Source organism: Alligator mississippiensis, unplaced genomic scaffold (genome assembly GCF_030867095.1).
Source record: "Alligator mississippiensis isolate rAllMis1 unplaced genomic scaffold, rAllMis1 scaffold_171, whole genome shotgun sequence".
In the NCBI taxonomy this organism is placed as follows: domain Eukaryota; kingdom Metazoa; phylum Chordata; order Crocodylia; family Alligatoridae; genus Alligator; species Alligator mississippiensis.
In genome coordinates this window covers 12,489-36,233 of record NW_026775276.1, presented here as the reverse complement: position 1 = coordinate 36,233, position 23,745 = coordinate 12,489, and the positions used below count along the sequence as shown (strand labels likewise).

Below are 23,745 nucleotides of genomic sequence, written 5' to 3'. Positions count from 1 at the left end.
AATGGCACCACGCATTAGCTTCACGGATTTCACTCTACTGGGACTTTAACAGGAAAGAGCTGGGTATGTATTACCCAAGTATGTGTTTTGATTAAAAAAACCCCAAATTGTTATTCATCCAGTGGATAATTTTCTTATATTGGACTCACTTGACTAAGTCGGCGCGCTCACTTTTCCTTATGGACACGGCTAGTACTGAGGTTTCCCCGATGTTGCAGAAGTTAGGGGGCAGAAGAATTACAACCCCAGCCCTGCACTCAGAGAAATCATTTCTAGTTGCACTGAGTATTCCCCAAGTCCCTGTATTACGATCATGTGAATGTAAGGCCCAAACTGAGTTCATAGCATCCAGTGACAAAGACTTGGGATGACTCACACGAGCCCATTTAGGCAGGTGTGCAGGGCCCAGCCCCTGCAAACCTTTGCAAATGCGTTCAGCTCTACTTCCACGAGGAGCGAGAGTCCCAAAGGGTCGAATTTTCCCTTCAGTAACCCTCCAGCTGGACCTGTGTGACTAAGTGACGTGCGCACCTGAGTGATTAGAGGAGCGATTCTCAACCGGGGCCCATGCAAAATTGGCACTGTTAGGTGTGCAAACACCTATGCACAATAGATGCACACGATCAACCCAGAAATTTCAAATAGGAATCCTTACTTTCAAAACTAATTTCCAACCTGTTGTGGTCTTTCTGAGCTTGTTGCAACAAAAGAATTGCCCTATTATTTTCAAGAAACCTGTGAGAGCTAAGCGCTGTCATTTTCTGACAGGTGCTTTGAGTCTAAAGGGGTGCCTTGAATCTAAAAAAGGTTGAAAACCACTGCATGAAAGGATCAGGCCCCAAAATAGGGAGGGAGCAGATTTCTTCAGCTCTCAGAAGGGACTGGGTGCCAGAGAGGCCAGTGGTGGCTGATCCGTCTTAAAGTCTCCCCCGGCTCTAACCTCCTCCCTACAAAGAGGGCCCCAAACTGTGGCTTCTCTCTCTCTCTTTTTCATTCCTTTTTTTTTTTCTCAAAAAAAGAGACACGTGTTCCATTTTCCATATAATAAAAACACAGCTCTCCTAATAACTCCACTACTTGACAATTTGTTTGGCAACATATGGGAAGCTCTTGTAAACTCCCCTCTTAATAATAAAACAACAGATGGCAAACACAATCCTCAACACGCAGCACTCCAGTCTTTAATGGGATGCGGAGGCCTCTCTCTCTGCTCTTAGCGCTCCACGTGGCGCTTCCCCTCCAACTCAGCACCTTGGCTTCACGGATATTATCCAGCCAGCCTAGACGGCAGCTATTTAAAAACTGAAGCAATTTTCTGGTTTATGCACAGAGCTGCTTTTTTCCTTTTGATTGATTGAGCCCACTTGTCAAGCATTTCCATGAAGTCGCTAAAAAAGAAAGGTACCCTGGTGGGCACTTAAGGAACCTGATGCAAAACTTCTAATATGTTTTATTGCAACTTGTACTTCAAAAAGGAAGGGACGACAAAAGGGAAAATGTATTTGCTTTGTCTATTACGCAAGCCATTGAGGTAGGACCAGTTTCCTCAGAAAGTGGATTACAATTAACATCCAGGTAATTATGGGCCATTTAAAAAAAAAAACACCCCACAATCATGCCCCTGAACAACAGCAAGGATCTCATGCAGAGCCAGCTTGAATTCCCACAAGGCACGGGAGCGATTGTGCTCCGCTCAAATCCAGAGCACCCTCGAATTAGAATATAAAAGGCTTTGCCGCAAGATGGAATCAAGACAACTGATGCATGGTGAAGGGAGAGAAAAACCAGGCGGATGGGTAACCTAGCAGGACAGATGAACCAGGACTCAGAAGTGGCCTCAGGGAGTCAAGCAGGGAGAGACCCCATCCCCAGTTAAGCCAATCCAACCATCCCGTTGACTTAATGGGAGTCTGGATTCTGCCCTGGAGCTCTATGGACCTCATTCCCCAGGGCCCTGTATTCTGTGCCGCCATAATGCCAGTGTCAAGAGGGCATAAAGCACCTCCTTTCTGATTTCAGCTTGCACTGGCACAAATGATTGTGCATGATGCAGGATAGCAGGAGCAAACCCCTGGACCTCGGCTCCCCAGGGATGGTGCTCTTCCCTTCACCTGTCCTGCCAGGTTACGTTGCAGGAGACGGATTGTCTCTTCTGCCCAGCACAGTGGGGCCCCGGTCTTGACAGAGGCCTCTAAACAATACTGGGACACATGGGTTTGTTCTACATTTCTCCACTCCTGCACACACCACAGGGGAGGTTGTAAAGGCATGTGTTCAGCCCCTGGGTACGGAGGGAGCGCTCGATGCTCCACATAGCAATGCCTCCCGGCCTCTTAAGGAGACAGGAAGGGAGCCCACTCCCTCAGTGGATAGACAGCACAGAGGACAGGACCAAAAAGGAGGAAGCAGCCTACATCAGGAGCAAAGGGTGAAGAGGAACAACCCAGGTCACTGGGAAGGGAGCCCGTACCTTGGCATAGTCCATCAGGTCGTTGCGTCCTTTGAAGCGATTGTAGAACTCCGGCATCCTCCAAGGAGCGATGATCTGAAGGAAGGAGCAGAGACACGGTCAGTCCAGTTGAACCACAGCCCTTGGCCACCTTCGTGGCCTTCTGGCCCAACCATCCTGGTCCCTCAGCTGCAGCTTTTCAGACTCTCAAACGGTTCCCAAGGGTTGATCCCCTTCACAAGCAGGCGACAGGCCTGCGGCACAGAGATCCTGACCCAGAAGCTCACAGTTGGCATCAGCAGGCCTGAGAGAGCCCCTGGGGAGGATGTCCAGAGGTTGAAACGTGGCCAGGCTGCATCCTTGGCACGTAGCACCTATCCAACTTGCCAAGCCACCCAGTGTAACAGGCAGAAGCAACGCGGAAAGGGGCCTTCACCCTGCTGCAACAAGCCAGGGCTCAGAGCAATAGCACCCATCACAGGCATGAATGTGACTGCAAGACCTCAGCCCCAGTCGCCCTCCTGCCCAGTAGCTTCTGGTGAGAAACAAAGACATATTCATGCATCCTGATCAGCCTTGTGAGCAAGGAAAAGCCTTCTCCTTCTCTCCCCCTTTAAAATACAGCACTGGCCTGAAAGCCTTGGAGAGCCAAGCCTGGTGTTTAACTACAGCTCTATCGGGAAGATCTTCCTCCAGCCCCACAACTGCCTCCGCCCCGACATAGGGAAGCCAGAAGAGAGGTCAGTCCCCATGGCCCTTTGGATCTCCCTGCTCTCAAACCGGGGTGCGAGCACCATCAGGGAATCACAATCACATCTCATCTTGTCTGCTCGAAGCCGGCACCAGTGGGGAGCAGCCCCCGCACTGGTTAGCAGGGCCCTCCAAGCTCCGCTTCACCCCCACAGACATGGATCCAGCCTATCTTTTAGTCGCTACTGTATGGACTGCCAAGCCCTGCATAGAAAAGCTTCCTCCCTCATTTCAATACATTGCTTCGCATCCCACCAAAACCTGAGAAGGGACAGAACTAGGTCTTATCTTACTTACTGCCGCTCCACAGATATCTAAGGAGCAACTGCTGCTGGCATTAGCAGGACCCTAAAGATGGGACCGGAGGTGTTTTACTGAGATGCACTGAGCACCGTATCCAGCTCACAGACAAGAAGCTTTCGCATCTACCTTGAGATGAGGCTGAGAAGTGGACCCACTCCAATCCCAGGACTTCTGTGGCTCGAATAAAATGAACCCAAACCCATGCTCATTTGGGGGTATCACAAAACCTGGGAGCATGACATTTTGACCCCTCTAACCTTTCTCCGTGAAGCCACCCCAGAAAAGAGCCTGCTCTCCCCACTCTTCTGCAGAAGACCCCGCTTTCTCTGCAGGACCTCCAGAGCCCTCACCATTTTGGAAGAACAAATCTAACACAACCCAGCCTCCAGCCAAAAATAACACACACACAAAGCTCCTCTCCAGCCTGGGTTGGTAAAATTCCTAGAGCAGGGAGTACTGCAAAGGGATGCTCATAGCCCGAAGCACAGACCACATCCATTGGCAGATTTAATCTCACCAGACAAAGGTGGAGTAACCCAAAACCCTTGCAAGCTGCCACTGTAACCCTAACGAGCGGCAGAATATGCCAAGACGGGGGGAGGGAGAAGCATCCATTATCCCACCAGCCACTCAACACAGCTGCCTTGTTACTGTTTGTTTCACGGCGTCGTGGTGTTTGGGGTAAAAATAGGTCAATTAAAGATCATTACAGCCCCCTCAAATGCCAAAACGTCACCTCAAGCAGCTGGCGGCTTGTTAAAGAGAAACGCAATCGCTTTGAGTCTGTGTTAAAAAATACAAATTCCCCGCAGCCGACTACCCCGAGCCTCAGCAATGCTGCTGGAGGGCTAAGGAGCAACCTGGGGACCCCAACAGGGACCCGAATGTCTGCTTGATTCTTCTGCATGTGGGAAGCACTAACGGGACCTGTTTCACACATGTCCGGGCATCCAAAAATACTACCGGGGAAGAGAACGGACCAGGCCCTGAACGAGGCAATTCAGCTGTGGTTACTGATCAAAATGGAGAATATTCGGTAACCTCTTGCACAAGGAAAGGGGAACATGTCACCAAGACAGCTGTGTTTGGTAACAGCTTGTCTTCTCACATAGACCATCCTAGCGACAGCACCACGATGACCCTGTTAAGTTCCTGTCTGACTCGCATCGGCACCCAGAAGCACGGGTGCTTGCATCCCGTGCAGGGATAGGACGCAAAATTGGGTCTTTGGGGATAGGACAGAAAATTTAGAAATGAGCCTAAGCTGCCAAACTGAGGTCTGGATTCAGACTTGGCCAGAGCGTAGATGCCAGGGGTTTGAGTTAGGCTCATTTTTGCTGGCAATATTACAGACCAGGGGAGATTTATGCCACAAGAAGAGCATCTCATGGTATCATGGCATCTCCCGTCTCATCCAAAACATGGAAAAGCAGAGACAGCTGGGAACATTGTGAAGACTCATGCAGGCTTATTTTAAGGAGCAGCCTGCAGTGTGGCCCAAGGGTCTAGGCAAAGGTGAGGTTGACTTCCCAGGCTGTGACCAAAGGGGATAAAAATTAAACAAAAGGTGCTTGATCCACTTCCATTTCTTGGGGCCTCAAAAAAAAAAAGTCAGCCCTGAAGGCTGCTTGGCGTTCACTCACCCAGGGGAAGGGGTCCAGGCTTCATGGAGCATTTCTGGACACTATATTAACCAGAAATGCTATGAAAAAGTTTTTCATCAAGCCTTTCAAATGAGAAGGCTCCAGCAACATTGGAAACATTTTAAAATATTTTCCACAACATTTTAAAGAAAAACCAAGGCCCTCAGCTGCATTTTTAAAGATTTTGTCATGAAAAAGGGTTATTTTTTCCCAGTTTCCCCCCAAATTGTCCCTACTAGGCAAGCACAGAAAGGAAGGGGAGACTGAAAGTAGAGAGGAAAGAAAGGAAAAAAACAGGGGAACTTCCCATTTCTAATCATGAGAAAATTCAAAAGAAGGACAAATTCTCATTGAGGGAGAAGAAAAAGATCTTCCTTCACTAAAAACCGTCTTGAATTAGATTATTATAGCCAGCTCCAACACAAACACTCTGAAAGGGGCTACGGTGACAGAGTCGGCACTCATGGCCACTCGTTTTGCAGGTGATGCCCTGGAGACCAGGGCTGGAGACCAGGTCAAAGAGAAGTGGAAGCATGGACCCCTTGGAGATCCCTCAAGGTAGATGAGAAAGGCATGAAAGGCTTTTCCATGGCCCATACCATACCACAGAGAGTGCACCCAAGCACTCAAGAAGCATCTCAAGTACAGAGTAAACCTGCAAACAAGCATTACAGACCCTTCCCCATGCCAGTCATATGCCCCAAAGGGCGCCCAGGTCTTCACCAGGCTTGGTGGCAGTCTGAAGTCCTTACCTTGATCTTAGGGCACAGGGCGTAACAGGTGAGCTCAAACCGAATCTGGTCATTCCCCTGCAACAGAAAAGAGGTGGGCTGTGGACAGTCCTTTGACTAAACCCCATCCCTCATGTTCAAACATCGTGCACAGGGCTGCGAACTTGGACGCAGGTGGTGGCAGCATCCTAGAGCAAGGCAACGTGAATCAGGTCTCTCTGGTCTCCTTGGAGCTGAGGTCAAGATGGAGCCCAAGGCCCGGTTGTGCCCCTTCACCAGCAAATATTCCCACTGGGGCCAAGGTCTAGGGCTATGCACTCCAGCTCCGACCACTGCAGCTGGTAGGGAGAGGTCTTTGGGACAGCACAGGCGAAAGGGGATGAGATGGGAAACTGGGTGTCTTAAGAACAGTACTGCCCTGTGCATTTGCCAAGCCATTTGCAAAAGCCAGCAAGAGAACCAGTCAATGCCAAGCCGGAGCGTCCTCGTGCGGCACAGGCAGTCTTTGGAGCACTTGCTTTCCCTGGCTGAGCTCATGAAAGCAAAAGCCCAGGGGTACCAAAGGCTTGTGAGCCAGATCCTCAGGTGGTGTAAGCTGGCGTAACTCCATTGCGCCAACACAGCTCCACAAAGTTACACCCGCTGAGGATCCAGCCCAGCAACTCTCCATCTTCTCATCCCATCCAATGAAGACAAAGCAGAGAAAAGGTCTGCAGATCCAAACTGCGGAAAAGAAACTACGCAAATGGTAGCAATGCAATATCAGGGGCCCATAATGTGTGCAGCAGTGCCTGGAAACAAGAGATGCTGAATTCCTGGCAGGAGTGAAGGCCTGTTTGTCACACTGCCCCCCCCTGCTTTGTGTGCCCACGAACACATGACAAAAACACTCTTATTTACCAGGACAGCAGCTAATGGGCAAGTGGCCCCCTGACTATATCAGTGTGAGAGCATGAGAGCCAGAGAGACCCAGACACTATCTGTCTCTAATTAACCTCCTCTCTCTGTAATCCCTAACCCATCTGTTTTAGAATTACTGGAGACGACAAATGCTGGCTCAAAGCCATGCCGCAGCCATATCGCTCTGTCCACCTCTGCCTCCGCTGTCAGCCAGGCACAAGGCAGAGCCAAGAACAACACAGCTACTGCCTCCCCGCTCGGTGCTGCTGCCCAGCCGCGACGAGAGCCGTGTTGCAGGGCTGGGTGCGCACACACGGATGATGCTCTCACATTGAGCTGAACCAAAGGTATAAGGCACATGCAGGAGTTGCCCTTTGCTGTGGCATCAGGCACTGCTACCGTGAAGCCTGTCGCCATACAAGCAGCCTCTCAGTAGGAGATCCCATCCAATTGGGATGAATAAACCTGCCCCAATCCTGCAGCAACTTGGGGGTTGCTCAAGGCTTTGTTTCGCACACAGAACTTCACAGCTGCTGCGGGGGGGGGGGGGGAAGCCAGACCCTCCTAATCCAGGAGAACCAGCCCCTGAGCTAAAAGAGCATTGCCTGCTGGCAGTATTGGACCTATGGCTGGTAGCTGAGAAGCTCTGTCCCCATTTGGTAGAAGACAACTTTATCCAGTGCATTACCCTAGGTAACCGATGCCTCGATAAGCTCCCGGAAGCTCATCATGCTCGGACATAGGCAGGTAGATATGCTCTATTTGAGACAGAAAATCAGTGCAAGAGCAATCCGGCTCATAGGAATGACCTTGGTAGGAACAGCTGGCTCTTAGGCCATTCACTGGTTTCAGTCATAAACAGCCTGGGTTATGCAGGCAGCTGGACCTGCAAAGGGGAAGGAGATGTTGAAACAGAGGCCTTTCCTACACAGAAAAATGTACACCCTACAGCAGCGTCCCAGTCTGTGGTACAGGTACCGCCAGTGGTACGCAGACCAGCTGTTAGTGGTACGCATTAACAGTTTTATTATACTTACTTTATATGACACAAATTTGCTGCTGGCCCTTAAGGTTGAACTGAAAAATTTGCTGGCGGTACTTAAGGCTGTATTGTTTTAAATTGGTTGTGTGCAATCTGTCAGTCTGGGAACTGCTGCCCTACAGTACACTGGGCCCTGCAGTACACTGGGCCCTGCACACTGGCTCAGCTCCCTCTGGGATCACCCATCACTAGGAAAAAACAGTGGCCTTTTTTGGTTTAGCTCCTGCTGTTTCCAATATCAGATCATCCATGAATTTCCACCTCCCTAGGAACAGGCCCTGAGTCTGGGACTCCAGCTACCATAGGTGATCTCTGTGGCTTCAACTCGCCCCAACGTGCGCATGAGCTCGGGGCAGTGCTAACAGCTCATCTGTGCCCATCTCTGGACCAGCCCTGCAGAGAGGACAGGACTGTGCATGACATGACCAAGCCATTCCTAGGTGGCCTATGGAGGTGCTTTCATGCCTTTAGCGATCCCTCGCCACTGCACCACAGGCACGTGTCACCCCGAGGATGCATTTAATGTTACTGTAGGTATTTTTAGAGGGATGGATTTTCAAAAATAGCTGACGACCCCATACGCACTAAGCCTGCATGACTTGCTAAATGTGTCACTGAGACTTCTTGAGGGCTTGTCTAACCCAGGCTCACCAAAATGACTATGTATTGCTTTGGATTGCAAGCCTTAAAGGAAAAAAAAATAACCGATTACTGAAGCTAACCCAGGCTTACAAGACAACCTGAAAGTCAAACCGGGACAATGCAGAGTAAAAGTGACACATCAACTCAGGCTGAAAGAACAGACAAGTTCAGTGGCAGTCCAGATGTGGGCAATGCCAAAGGCATTTAGGCACCAAGCCCTCTTCATGCACCAGGCCTAGGTTCTAAATCAGGACGAGTCGCAGGGGGCTCCCGATTCCCTTGCAGGCAGGGACGACTCACAGGACCCAGGTCTGGAGGTCTGAGGGGACAAGCTGCAACAGTGAACCTGGAAGAAACCTTCATCTTCTTTCCAGGGAGTTGGGAGAGGAGCATGAAGGCACTGGGGAGGATGGCTGTGTAGGGAGGAAGATCATGGAGTGTGAGATGGGGGAGGCGGGGGGAGTTGATGGCTTGCTGGATTGTGGACACCCTTTCATCTTAATTGGTCCTTGCCGACGAGCCCCCTGGCAAGAGCTGTCTAATGAGGCCAGGTACCTTGGTGCGGGAGGGTGGGAACAGCTCAGGGAGCTATTAGTCCTTTTTAGGGAATAGAGATGAGTGCCCAGTTTCCACCGCCACTAAACAAGATACCCTCCCCTCGCCCCCCCGTTCCCACAACCCAGGCCCAGCGGATACATTTGCTGCTGGTCCAGGGAACCCCCTGGGACTATTACACACGTGCGCATATGACAGTACATACACCAAAGCACTAATTTCCCTTACAGGCCCAAAACACGTCCATCTGCTCCCGAGACAAGGGCGCTGCAGATGGTGCGCATTTAAGATGCTGGAGCCCCTGCTGCTGCCGCAGCCGGGAACGGCGCATTCCCGGGTCAGGTTACCAGCACTCACCTCCTCCTCCCCAAACCATTAAGCTGAGGAGAAGTCAGACTTGGCAGGGGCTCAGGGTGCTGCTTCCTGGCTACTCAGTCAGAGTTGGTGGGGGAGGGAGGTTGGCTTCTGCAGTGTCAGTCCGTGGAGTTGAATTTTTAGCTGGGGCAGCGGAGGGGAGCTCAGTGCAGAAGCAAGGGTATTTTGGGGCTGTCTCACTGGAGAGCAGAGCATGGCAGCCAAGCAGTTATGGCATCTCTGGCTCCAGAGCCATGCAAGTGAATCCTGCTCCATGACGTGTGCCACCAGCAATGGGACTTGGCCCTTCAGGCTGAGGCATCAAGGGATGCTGGCCCCATCACTCCCAGGCTGCTAGACCACTGTGAGCCTCTGAACCCACTTTTTGGATCACTCAAGAGTACCCTCCAGTGGACGGCTTAAAGAGGAGCAAACGGAAAGGGTGGCACCTGCACATGGGGATGTAGCAAGGTGCATGGGAAAAGCCTGTGCAGGGGAGCTGCACCACATAAGTGGCCCCTACCTCCACAGCTGACCAGCACTGTTGGAAGAACAACGAGAGACTGAAGAGCTCTAGCCTAGCAGACATCCCTCGAGATGCTGCCCCTCCTGCTTCTGAGTCTTAAATCCTTTGCCTGTCACACCCTACAGCAGCAAGCTCTTCAAACCCTCTGCTGGGGCCACCTAATAGCAATCGCCCCCTTCCTAGCTTGTCCCGTTGTTTCTCCCTTGGACAGGGATGGTTAACTCAGATTGGGCCCTCCTCCCTCTTCCTTTCGGTGGACTCTGGAGGTCTGATACGCCTCCCGACTTCCCACAGCACACCTGGAGATCTCTGACAAGCAACCAGCCTGGAAACAACTCACTGGTTTTAGATGGGTGAACACAGAGAAGCATCTTCTAGCCAGCGTTGTGTCCTCCTCGCTGGAGGCTGAGTGAGTGTCCACCACAGACCATGGCAAGTGCAGATGGTGCATGCATGCCCGGAGGAGAGAGGGTGCAGGTGGTGGAGGGGACACACCTAGGCTTATAAAGTGTTTCCACCATCAGGGCTGCATCAGAGCAGCACCGGAAAAGCTAGTCCCAGGCTGGAAGAGAAGCAAGGGTTGACCGTGCCGCAGAAAAGCTCGGTCTAGAATGAGGAAGAAGGAAGGAAGGTGATGTCCCTCATTGGTTTTACATGGGCAGGTTCTGTGGACCAGCAGCCAGGCCCCACTGTGCCACTCTGTGGTCTCTGTCTGCCTCTAGCGGGGGAATCTCCATATTGCCACCATTCGCGCTTGCTCTTTGCCGGCTGGGGAGCAAGTCACCCACCTCCAGAATGGCAATGCAGGGTCCTTGCCCCCTCTAGTGGAAAATGCTGGCCAAAAAAACTTCCCCCAGTGTGGTGATCAATGCCGCCCCTTCTCTCCCGAAGAAGGCTGGATAGATTTGCACCGTACAGACTAACCAAAGTAGATAGCTAGCCGGCACAAACTTTCCCAAGTTCAAGCTCACTTCATCACCTGCGCCTCCCTTCTCTTCAGGGCAGTCCAGATGAGGAGAACCAGCCCTACCTGCAAACCCTCAAGCAGTTGGAGCAGAGCTTTCAGGTGAGGAGAGAAAAAGATTTGTTCTAAAATAAAAGGAGGGTGGAAGGTACGGGTACGCTTCAAAAGCATCCATTTCTGCATCGCCTCTCAGAACTGCAGCAGCCCGGAGCTGCAGAGGTGAGCAGTCCTGCCCCTCAGCACCTCCCCTAGTGCCACACCTCGCCCACAGCACCCGCTTCCACAGCTGGGGCCCACGCAGCATTGGCTGCACTGCTGCCCAGGTATCCTCCAACCCTGACGGCCTCAGCACCACCGCTGGAGCATTCCCCACACACCAGACACATGCAATCACATGCACACCCCTCCCAGGAGAAAAACAAGCTGTTCCAGATCAGAGATTCGCAGCAATTTTCTCCTTCCATCTCCCTTGGAATATGACCAGTGAGGTCAAAGGAAGTCCTTCTTTCTCCCCCTTGAAGCATGCCTGGGATGTTTTTATAGCTCCTAACAGCGGATTCTGCCCAGAGTTGACTGCACGTGGGAGTTTCCATCCCTGGGGACATTTAATATTTCCAAATTTATTAAAGACCCCAAGTAAGTTAATATATCCTGACATGGAAGAGACAATTCAGAAGAGTCTCAGCTTGGAAGTTTGGATTCAGTGCATCTACACATGCACTTTAATGCTCATTAGCCTATTTTAATGCACTTTAAAGCATCACTTTAAATACCATGCTACTTAGTTAAGGCTCATTAAAATAGGCTAATGCACAGTAAGTGTCACTTAAAAATCGTGATCTTTAATTAATGCACATTAAGATAGGCCAATGCATATTTTCTTAGTACTTTATAATGGAGGTACCAGATTTAATGCACATTAAATAAAGCACATGAATGCACGTATAGACGTGCCCAGTTTTGACTTTAATCTACATCCATTCAGCTGCATGTCATGTCCACAGAAGATGATGTCCCAAAAACCTCACGCTCCCATTTCTCCTCTCTGAGCCAGGCTCCCAGGCCAGTCCAACAATGTGCCGCAGCTATGGGACTTTAATAATGCACCATGACAATGGGGATAATGGCTGAGGGAAGCGCATTCTGGGAAATGTAGTCCAGTCTACTAAAATTGCCATGAGGCATCAGGACAACTCAGGCAGACACAGGATTCATATCAGATAGCCCAAAACACTTTGGTTCAGCTCAACAGCCCCAAATATTTTGTCCTGGTTTCCCAAAGGATAAAAAAATTAAGAAGTATGGTAATATTTTACTTGGGAAACCTGACATTTTTTTCAAGCTACATTTTCCATTAAAAAATATGGAAATAAAATTCCCAGCCAAGAGTCCTAGAGAAGGGACACATGTAACCTTGACCAAATCATCTTCCTGTGTCCCCGGCTACAGGGTGAAAGAGAAGGGAGCTCATGTCGCCCAGGGGATGGGGGTGGTGAGCAGGCCGATTCCCCGACACATATAGGACCCAGGTCTGTTTGGAGGGTGGCAACAAGTGCTTATTGCTGCTCTGTAATGACCCAGGGAGACAGCTGAGTGTGAAGGATGACCACGGATTGCATTGCGAGGCCCAAATGGATCCAAGCTGGTCCTTGGGGAAGCTCCAAGCTCACCCATTAGGGAATCCCATATTCACAAGCATCCAAAGCCCAACTTAGAGTAAGGCAAACCTCTTCCCTTTCTTTACCTTCCCCGTGGCTCCATGGGAGACATACTGAGCTCCTTCCTTCTGGGCGATTTCCACCTGCTTACGTGCAATGCAAGGCCTGGCCAACGAGGTGCCCAGGAGATACCGGTCCTCATACAGGGCATTGGCCTGGACTGCCAGCCAGATAAACTCCTCCACAAATTCCCTGCTGATGTCCTCGATGTAAACCTGCAGAAGGAGAGAGCCCCAAGCAATGAGAGTGGCCTAGGAAACTCCTATCAGCATAGGGTGCCTGCAACTGGTGGGGATGGTCTATTTATCATTAGACCTCACCCTGCTACGCAGCGTCCCACTGGCCGCACCCATAGTCCTCATTTTTTTGCTCAGACTCCAGAAAGATCTGGCTACATTTTCTGAGAAGAATGGGCCCAATTCATCTCTGGTGCAGGGATGGTGTCATGGTACTAGTACAACTAATGAGTCAAATGAGAATTTTCCCTTGTCTAACGACTTGTAAAAAGTTCTGCATCAACAGCTCTGGAAAACAAACCACTCTGAGAACAGATATGTGATGGCAGAAGCTTCTTTATGGTACCCAACCCCCCAAAATGGAGTGAATCCAAATCCAGCTGTCCTTGTCTGGATGCAACCAGCAGCCCATTCCTCCATATGCAACCCCTGGTACCCACCACCCCCTCAAGGGCATCTTCTGATATTTAGAGGCAGGAAGAGAAAGCTTTAGAGGAACAACTTAAAAAAAACCCAAAAATTATGGCAGGAAAAGGATTTTTTAACAAGAGGGTAAAATGAATAGATGAAGCTGAAAAGAAACAGAGTGAGAGAAAGCATAGGAAAGAGGTGCTGAAATTTAGATGGAAGAGAAGAGAAAACAGGACAGGAACCTGGGTAGAAGCTAAAGAAGAATAGCCTTTAGTTCCTGCTCCAGGAAGATGGATCCTAAACTACCCAGGCCAAAAGCTTTGCAGGCTGGCATGCACCTTTATCATCCAACTGTGAGTTGAGAAAGTGGAGAGGAACCCCATGAAGCACTTCTTACAACTTGGGAACTCCTCCTATGGAGAGCTGGCTCCATGCAATGCTTTGCACCTGGGCTTTAACAGCAGCTTGGTAATCTATAGGCAAGAGGAATCGCCGAAAATGCTCCTGGCTTTGTCCAGGAGGAAGGGTAGCTGGCCATCCTTATCAGAGGTGTCCCAGCTCTGAGGCTGGAGATGGCCCCTCAGTTTGAGTGCGCAGGTCCCAATGGTCCAATGGGGCCATAAGGCTGCAGAGATGCGCCACACAGACTGTGTGGGGGCATGAGGGATGGCCCCCCTTCTGGTGGCAGGGCACACAGAGGAGGTAAGTAGCTGTTTAGCATTGTAGGGACAGCAGCTCTCCCACTGCCCAAATGGCAGAGGTCTAGATTCATGGTCCAGAATCCCAGCCCAGCCTCCCTGTGGGTCGACTATGTATTTTATTCAGTACTCCTGCCCTCGATCTGCCGGGGAGGGCTCATTACCTTAGCCCCTGCCAGGACCTGCAGATCTGTTGCCCTCCTTGGCATGAGAGGAGGGAGAGGCCTTTGAATAACACGGAGCAGCACATGGGATGCTGGGGGCTGGTGTTACCTTTTTGGCTCCCAGGCTCAGCGCTTTCTTTCTTGCCTCTTCGAAGTTCTCATTCTGCCCAATGTTGGCCTGGAAACGAGACCGAGAGAAAGCACGTGAAGTGAGGACCTGGAACGTGAACTCAACCCTGCCAAGCTCTGGCCAAGGAGACTCCAAGACTGTGGAGCAAGGAGGAACCCAGAATCCTCTGGCCTCATCCCGCGGGGAAAGACGACCCCGAAGGACAGAAGGCTCCAGGCTATGGTGAGGTTAGAGGGGAGGTCCCGCTTTCCCCAGCTGCATGGCTGGAGGACAGAGCACACTGTGCAGAGACACCCCTACCCCTACAGTGAAGGCTTCCCTTAGCCAAGGGAGATCCCATTCCCTGCCCAGGCTGCTGAGACACCTGCGTCCCCAACAGGGAGGACTCCAAGCCCTGTTCCTGCAGCAAGCCCAAGCCCGAGGATGTACTGCTGTGCCGGTGACCCTTGCCCATCGAGCAGTGGGAATGATGCTCCATTCTGTTTGCTATTAACCTTTACCAACCTCCCCAGGCCATGCATGGCCACATCCCCTTTTCTCCTGTCACCCAGCCACTAAATCCCTGCTGCCACAGCAATCCCTGACCCAGAGTCCAGGCTGATTCCCATGATCCCCTGCCTGCTGGATCAGTGCCCGATCCCTTGGCTCATACCCAGCTGGTCTCTGCCACTCCAGTAGGCTAATAGGGAAAGGGTTGGCAATTGGGTGCATTCCCTTGGAACCCATTAATGAGGCCTCACACCTGCCCATCTCCCACCTGGCATAACAAGATGCAGCCCTTAGCTCCGCTAGGCCACGGGGGATGCTGAGGTCCAGCTGCCCATCCCCAGGGAGGGCGGTCACACCTCTCTCTTGCTGTACAGGGAGGGTGTTTCAGCCCTAGCAGGCTCCTCCATGGCCCCACATTTTCTGAGAAGCATTATATTATACAGAAAGCAACAGAGCATTGCTGCAGCCTCAGCTGCCATACGAGCAGAGCTCAAGGAGCACTGGGCTGCAAACACCGCTGTGATTTGTGGAGTCCAGTCACCCTATCCCCCCCATGCAGACCCTCCCCTGCTCCTGCTGTCACACCGGGCACTGCCCCTGCCAGGCAGAGAGAACAGAAGCACTTGGCAGCTGAGAGCCCATCACACACCCTGCCTTGCCCACCCGAGGGAGACAGGCTGGCAAAGCCAGGGAGCACAAGGAGTCAGGCTGTAGCCTCTTACCAGGTAAGCAATCACATCGTAGCCTTGCTCCTTCAGCCAGACCAGGATGCAGGAGGTGTCCAGGCCGCCGCTGTAGGCAAGCACCACTGTGCCCTTGGACTGAGACATGGTACCTGGGGGAAGCAAGGGAGCAGTCATGCCCCAGTCACCATGCTGGGACAGCCAGGGCTCTGCCACCCAGCGCTGGGTCAAGAGAGACTGGAACCTGACAGTTGCCCTCATGCTGCAATGCCATCAACCTTATGCCCATTTTACACAGTGGGGAAACCAAGGCACAGACTGGGGAAGTCACTCAGCAAATGAGTGGCAGAGCCAAGACTAGGAACCCAACTCCAACTCCTCATGCTCTAAGCACAAGGTGATGACCTCTCAGGGCGGGGATGCCTGGCTGGCATCTCACGCATACCCCCAAAGCAAACATTTATCTCTTAGAAGAGGAAAAGCTCCTCTTGCCCTTGAAGGGTTGGAGGGGACAGCACCAGAGACAAAAAATCATCTAGCTCCCTCCCTGACAGCCTCCTGGTCCAGGCTGCTCTGGCTTAGCTCACAGACCAGAGGAGCCTGCTAGGGGAAGTGGCACAGTGTGGCAGGAGACAAAAACCAGCCCAGCAGACAGATTCATTTGGACTGTGAGAGAGCGTCTGGATTGTCAGAGGAATGAAGAACCTCTGGAGAAGGGCCAAGGCCCCTGACGGAGCAAGGACTGGTGAAGTGCTAGGGACCAACAGGTTGTAGAGAGCTGCTGCTGCCATGCGCAGAGGGGTTAATGGAGGGGGGCTGTCTTGGGGCATGCTCTGCAGTAACAAGCAGCAAACTCATAGGACCATGGTCACGCATTACAGGGCCTAACCCCAGGAGATGGGCATGGGCAACACTGGACCGGCATGTGCCACTGGGCCCCTCACTGGATGGCATCAGAGAACAGGCCAGCTGTGGGTCACTTCACTAATGACCCCAGGGACCCCCGGCTGTAGCAACGGGCCCAGGGGTGGGTTTCTTTGCTGCTGCAGCTCCATGCCACGTTAAAGCATGCCTGAGCAGCCCTCTTGGGCATCAACACCCAAAAACCCACCAAAACGCCTGGTATGCATGGAAAGGGAGACCAAGCAATGGAAGGGAGAGCAGCTAAGGAAGAGGCATGTCAAGCAGCAGCGCGCAGTTACCTCCGCTCCGATGGCTGACCAGGACCTTCAGGCTCCTTCTTCAAGCACTCAGCAAACACTCTGCAAAGATTCATAGATTCATAGATGTTAGGGAACCAAGCAAGTGAGACTGCTGCAGCCAAGTGTGTCCCATGGAGACCCCAGGGACGTGCGATTGAGATGGAGTTTGGAGTGAGACACGGAGGCACAACCAAGCAGTGCTGGCAGCTTCCAGGACAGTGCAGGTTCCTGATCCCGCACAGGGCAAGCAGAAATGGAGACCCTGCCCTAGCAGGGAAGTGCAATGACCCACCAGGTGCAGCTAGTGCCCGCCCTGCAGAATCCAGCCAGCTGCAACCTGCTCCCCAGACCGGGATGATGCATTTGCTGCACAAAAGACACCACAGCCTGCTTCCTACTGCCATGGACACAATACTACAGCATCCGAGGGGCTTGCATGGATGCATCCCCTGAACAAGTGCCTGATTATTACTGCTTTAAGCAACAAAGCCCCCACCGGGCAGGGGAAGACCACAGCACTGGCTTCAGAGTCCAACTGCTGTGCAGGTAATATCGGGGGTTGATGACCAGGAAGAGTCTCGTGGGAGGGCCAAGGGCTCTGTGTTATGTGTGCCAAGGGAAGCCTGAGGGGAAAACTGCTGCAGAGCCCTGGAGAGGCATTTCAGAGATGGCTCAGGAAAAAAAAAGAGGAGGAAGGGTCTTGCACTTGGCTATCAGGCAGGGACTTGTGAGATCTGGGTTCCAACGGCAACTAGCACAGACACCTGGCAAGCCCTTAGACGGGGCTGCGAGCTGGGGTTTCATTAGTCTGCAAGGCCAGTGGGGCTGGATTTCCCAAAGAAACCTGTGCTTCACATGCCAACAGCTGGGAAATCCAGCTCCAACAACGGGTGCCCAGTTCTTAAGCAAACCCTGTCTCTAAGTCTCCTCCCTCCTGCCCTCTGGGTACGTCTATGTTGCAGTCACTGGGGCAGGGATGTGACCATTGATGCAGCCATGTCCAGGCTGGTTTTAATCTTTCCATTAGGGGCCAGCTGCCCGCAAAAGTCCCCAGGGTCCCTGGCAAGCCTCTGCCCTCATATCCAGACAAGTGAGCTGGAAGCTAGCACAGGTCTGTGCATGCATGCTGCAGTCACATGGGGCTGGCACCCGTGTGTCTGTCCAACTGGCTTAGATTGCAGGCTCCTATCTGTGATCTGCTACATGCTACCAGGATGGAGCCCTGACTTTGGCAGGGGCTTCTGGGCACTGCCAGGATGTCAACAATAATAGAGCAGGGCTGGGTCGGGCACCTGAACGTCACACCCTGCATCACAGGAGGACCGTTCTCCTTAGATTTGCACTAAGGCCTCACAGAGGATGTCCATGATAGGGGCAGCAAGCTGTGAATAATGAGCATTTTCCCTCTTTCAAGCTCTTTGCAAACATTGGCTCTTACACCGCCCTCCCCATTGACACAAAGGACGATGAAGGAGATGCCCGAAGCTGCAGAGAAAGTCACTGCCAGAGCTAGAGCCAGAACTTGGGGCTTCCACTGCCGCTCTCCCTCCCTGCATAGTCACCACGTGTTAAGCACCCCATACACCTAACGATCAGCCCCACAAGCACGCCCCTTCTAGGCAGATCTGCTAATCGATTTACAAAGATCAGGAGTTGGGCAGATTAACAGCAAATGCCTCCACTCTTCACATGGGGACACTCAATAGGCGACCTGGAGCTTAACCAGCCCTGCAGAGAAATGGGACTTATAGCATGCTCAACTCACAGGCAGAAATAAATTCATGGCTTTGTGTAGTAGGAGAAATTCCTCGAGAGACAGCCTTCAAATAGTTTTACCAGCCATTGTTTCCCCGGTGTCTGGGTGTGCCGTGTCACTCGCACTGTCACCCAGTGTGGACACACACTCAGATTGCCTGTCTGGTGATACTTTCTCAAGCTGGTAGAGGAAAATATTGTCCTACGTGCCCACACATCCCTTCACCCCCACATAAATGGGCTGGAAGATCCTTGGTAGGAAGGAAGGATCCTTGTGCTACTGGAAACACCAGCCAACTAGCTCACAACCACCTGCTGCATGTCCTCCACAGCTGTGGAGCATCTCTCAGCCCTCTGCAGATCAGTCAGAGCTCCCTGTGCGGGGGAGCAGCACTAGAGGGGTATCACCAGGGGTATTTGATCAAGGGCACAGCGAAGCTGAGAACCCCGTTCTCCTGACCCCTCATTCAAGATCAATTTTCCATCTGCTGTTTGAGTGAACTGGAAAGTACCTGGTGGCGTACTCGGTAATAGTACCTGCAGGAGCGAGACAGAGCATACGCAGCCTGTTGGCTTTGGAGGGAGGATGTGTTTTATGCAGAAGCGCCTGGGACAGCAGGCGCCTACTATGTTGCCTACGGTAGCTCTGGTTAACTGCTCCGAGGCTACATAAAACCCAGCGTTTGAATCCACCGGACTGGGTACGCAACACTAACATGGCAGGAAGTTCCCAACCCTGCAAGACCCAGCGGTAGGGGATGAACTCATCTGAACCCAGAGCCACAGGGCTGGAAGAGACTGGCTCTCTCTGCCATGCTAGTTCATGCCAGGATTGCCACTAAAAAATCCTAGTTCTGCTGGGACTCACCTAGCCTCAGGTGAACCAAAGGCACCTGCGTGTGAAGCGACCCTGGCCAGAGCCGCTCGCTGAACTGCATTCAGGCTCTTGGCACATCAGTCCCTTACTGGCCCCAGCTACTCCCCGAATGGTCTCTTCAGCCTGTGTCATCAGTGTCGCACCCCTGACTTATCCAGGGGTGCAGCAGGGACCGGCGCAGCCTGCGGTGCCCCATCAGACTGGATGCTGAGCCCGCTGACCTTGGCACCAGTTAGATGCACTTCTGTGGCTGGTGGGCTGCAAGGAACAGGTGGGCACAGAACAGGGCAGGGCATCTGCACGATGAATAGACAGCTTCCCAGAGCCAGCATCTCCGACAGGCTCCCGCACAGGGCTCCGGGGTGGGGTGTGGAGACCACAGGCATCAGTTAGGCAGGAAATTACTAACCCTCCCAGAGGGCAGGGCAAGGAGGAAGCTCTGGAGGACACAACTGCAGGCGCTTTCACTTCTCCCTGGAGCCGTGGGGCAAGGGCTGTGCTGGTGTAGGTTGGCAGAGCTCCAACCCCTTCCAGGCAATTGGGACAATTTACGATCGCTCCCAATTTCACTCAAGCCTGGCGGTTAGCTAATGAGAAACAGGCAGATTAGATAATCTGACTACCAGCACAGCCGAGGTCTGGCATCAGTCAGCTGCCCCGAACCTGTACCTCGCCCTGCCCCGACCTGTGCTAGGCAAAGCATCCCCCAGCTCGGCCTGAAAGGGAGGGGGCAGACTGGCCTAGGGTGGGGTTCTCGAAACGCTCCCAGGGGCACAAAACACACGGCAAGGCAACAGATCTAGTGCTCCTTCACCACTTGGTTGGCTTTGAAAACCCCAGCCAAAGACACTGCTTGGCATATCTTGGAACATGACAGAGACCTGTTTTATTGCATAATGATTTCTGGGTGTTGCACCTTCCCCTTCACAGGCCGGGCATTTACAGGAAATGGCAGGGTCGAGATGCACCGTGCAGACACCCTGCATCAGAGGTGCCTAAGCGTTCGCGAGCCCTGGGACTTGTTTCTGGAAAGGCCCAGTGCTAATAACCCCCGCACTGCTCCCCGTATTTGGCTTCATGAAATATCCCTCTGACTCTTTCTTTAAGAGAATTCAGTGCTGGGGAGAGAGGTGCTTTGGAGAACAGTGCCCTCCCACCACCCGCAGCATAGGAGCAGGGACTGGGGGATTTTCCCATGGCATTTTTCCTCCATGCCTCATTCAGGGCCGGACGGCCAGCAAAGAGGGCCACTTAACACAAACCGCAGCGGTTTTGAGGAGATGAGCACCTGCGTGATAAAAAGTGTTGCAAGGGCTGAGTTTCAAGCCTGTGGCTCTTGGGGAGGACACTTGATGTCAAGCATTTCAGTATGAGCACGGGCTGTGTACGGGATCTCTAAGCCCTGCACCATGCTGCACATGGCCATCTGGGGCTGGTACCAGCACCCAAGGACTGCTCCCTCATTTGCTCCCTGTGGCGTAATGCCTCATTTTATTGGAGGACTGTTCTTCCCAGGTGAATACTATAGTTTTTAAAACTGTGTCGTTGCAAGTGTGGCTGGCTAGGCCTAAGGAAGGGAGTGAGGCTCTGAGAGCTGGAGGGATAAAAATAAAAAGAGTCCAAGGAAGGACCAGAGGGAACTGGAGTGGCATGATAAAGATGGTTTGTTTTGGAGCAGAGCCTGCCATGCTGCTTTGGGTCATTGGCACTCTGATACCCTTCTTGTTAAAGAAGAAAACAACCCCCCACCCCTTCCTGCAAGCCAACTAGAAAGAAGCAGATCTAGGAGGTGGGGGCACTACAGGTCACCAGACTGAGAAGAGCCTGGCTCTCAAAGCCAGAGATTTGCCCCTTGTGAAGCTAGGACAGGGCTGGCTGCAGGGGGGTTATCGCAGGAGATGGAAACCACATAAGGCTACTTCTTAGGGAGTCTCAAGGCAAAGCTCCCCCCATACCAAAAGCCAACAACCTGCCAAAGCAGAACTGGACTGAGACCTTGCAAATTTTATGTCGCACGTGCCACCAATCCACTAATTACAAAACACAAAAAACAATTTGGGGCTATCTCTGGCACGGGTCTGCATAGAAAACTGTGGATGACTGTGCCATTGTTAATAGCCTGGCTCTACCCAGTTGCCATCTCCAGGGGGGGAAACACGTTATAATAGCTCTGATCACTAAATAGCAGTGCCTGGTTCACTGTATTATCACTAGTAACCCAAGCTGACACAGTCATCTGACAGCCCAGTATCCCAGGCAGGGGCCCAGCTGAGTGATGACAGCTTTTGCTGAATGCAGAGGGAAGCCGAGCTGGAAACTTTATGGGACACAACCCATTAACAGGCCTCTGAACCATCCAGGGCTCTATGAAGCCAATTGTCCCAGCCACGTTTCAAAGACCCAACATCCCAGCTAGACAAATGCTGCTGAACAGGACATGTTGTAAGCCCCAGCCCTCTTCCTGGAAACACAGGGGGGACTAAAGATGCCTTTGGAAACACTGCGGAGAGCAAGGAACTTGTGAATTTTGCCCTCGTCCCCTGCGGAGAAAGGAGCTGTCAGAGGGCACGAAGGGCGCACCAGGAGAGTTAAATGCTTCTCTCTAAGCCAGGGGTGGGCAAAATGCAGCCCACAGGCTGGATGCGGCCCACCAGGCCATTCTATCCAGCCTGCGGGGTCCCTAAAAAATTTAGAAAATTAATGTTTATCTGCCCCTGGGTGCCTGTCATGCAGCCCTCAATGGCTTGCCAAAACTCAGGAAGCGGCCCTCCACCCAAAATAATTGCCTGCCCCTGCTCTAAGCCCTGCACCATGAAGATCACCCACCTGGAGGGCAGGGATCTCCCTTTTTGTTGCCGCCCCTGTTGGAGTGAGATAAGGTTATTGGAAGGGCTATATCCTAACAGGAAATCTCTTTTCAAAGGAGGGATCCCGTTCAGATCCTTCAAACATCCCTGTCTCTTGACAACAGGACTCGGCTCTGTAGATGGGCTCAGCTATTTCCAGACATGAATTAATTCACAACTTTCCCCATGAGGGAGGCTCATTATTGCCGGCACGGATAGGTGGACAAAGCCAGGGAAATTAGTCAAAACATCAGGAATGGCAGGAACTTGGAAATCAGGCACCAGAGCATGGGGGTAGAGGTGGAATTGGACAGCGGGCGGTCTGTTTATTCCCCTAGCCTGCGTGGTCCGTGAGGGACAGGAGGATGGTTCCCATGAACTGTCCTCACTAACGGAGGGGAAGGGAAACACTGAGAGAGCTACAGGATTGTCTTCCCAGGGCTGGCTGCCAAAGCTGTCTGCCAGGCAGCGATCCCCAGCGCTTTAGCCCCTGGGGACCGTGCCAAAGAGGAAGGGAGAGGGTGTTTCCTAAGTCGCCTGGAGCTGAAGTTCTGGGACGTGAAATCAGAGCAAACAAGCCGTGGCTGAAGGGTAGGGCTCGGGGCTTTCTCAGTGCAGCTGATTATGGTGTGGCAACTTCCCTGTGATTGCTGCCATCCCTTTTACAGGAACTGCCAGTTCTTATAGCTTTCCTTTTCTTTTTTTGCCTTCAGGGAAATGCCGGAGCTGCAATAACAATCAGCATGAAAAGACTCTTGCAACTCGGCACGCAAGAGGAAGTCCTGCCCTGGAGCCAGTCACCAAAGGGTACATGGTTAGGGTGAGCGGCACCGTCAGCTGTAATACAGCCCCCAGACTCCAAGCTCCCCTCCGCACACAGCTGCCTGCAGAGCACACGGAGGCTGGGTGCGATGGCAGACGGGCGCTTGGCATGCAGTGACACCGGGGTGCTGGGGGAACAGGGCTATGGGAAATGTCACCGGGGAGGGAGGGAAGGGGGTGCTGGGGGAACAGGGCTAGGGGCAAGAGCATCCTACTTTTGGTGAAGCACTATGGGTTCAGCCACGGACCCACGTCCCCATTGGGTCAGGCACTGCGCAAACCCAAGGAGCACTGCCCCGAGGGGTTCACAGTTCATGCAGAAGTGGGTTTCGCTGCCACATCAGGATGCACATGGGTTTAGTCCGACCTGATTACACTGACATAGACCCGTCTGCATTGGGGGGAAGCCTCCCATCCAACCCAGCCCACGGCAAAACCCCCCATGGGTTTCCCTGGGGCTGGGACCCACCAGGGCGCAGGGATGCAGCCCCAGCTAGAGCAGCATGAGTGCATGGGTCTCCGGGGCTGGGCACAGATTATTGCAGAGCAGAGATCCCCCCACACACCCTGCTGCACCCTCCCCTCCATGCGTTCACCCTGAGGTCCCAGGCAAGCTGCGGCCCCACTCCCCCTGCACTAGGCTGTGGGGAGCTCTCTCCTTCCCTCCCAGCCACACTTACCCAGGCAGGGCGACGTCTCCAGCTGCAACTCTGCCACCTCCTCTCTGCTGGCAGCAGCATCCCTGGCTATAAGCAGAGGCGGGGGCAGAGGCGGGGCCGGGCTGGGGCTGCCCCGTGGGCTGGCCCCACCGTGCAGGGACTGCCCTCTGCCCAGCCCAGCCTCTGCCCAGCCTGC

The 23,745-nt window shown here is 52.7% G+C and overlaps 1 protein-coding gene across 1 annotated transcript; it reads right to left on the bottom strand.

The window, feature by feature from the left end:
- Positions 1-2,452: 2,452 nt before the first annotated feature.
- Positions 2,453-23,659, bottom strand: LOC132246854 (argininosuccinate synthase-like; the record flags this gene model as incomplete). The annotated part of the gene is made up of 7 exons (XM_059720119.1): positions 23,571-23,659; positions 16,591-16,650; positions 15,428-15,540; positions 14,196-14,264; positions 12,604-12,792; positions 5,898-5,954; positions 2,453-2,545 (listed from the first exon to the last, which is right to left on the bottom strand). Coding segments are annotated over exons 3-7 (516 nt in total), but the record flags the coding sequence as incomplete, so codon positions are not given.
- Positions 23,660-23,745: the final 86 nt, after the last annotated feature.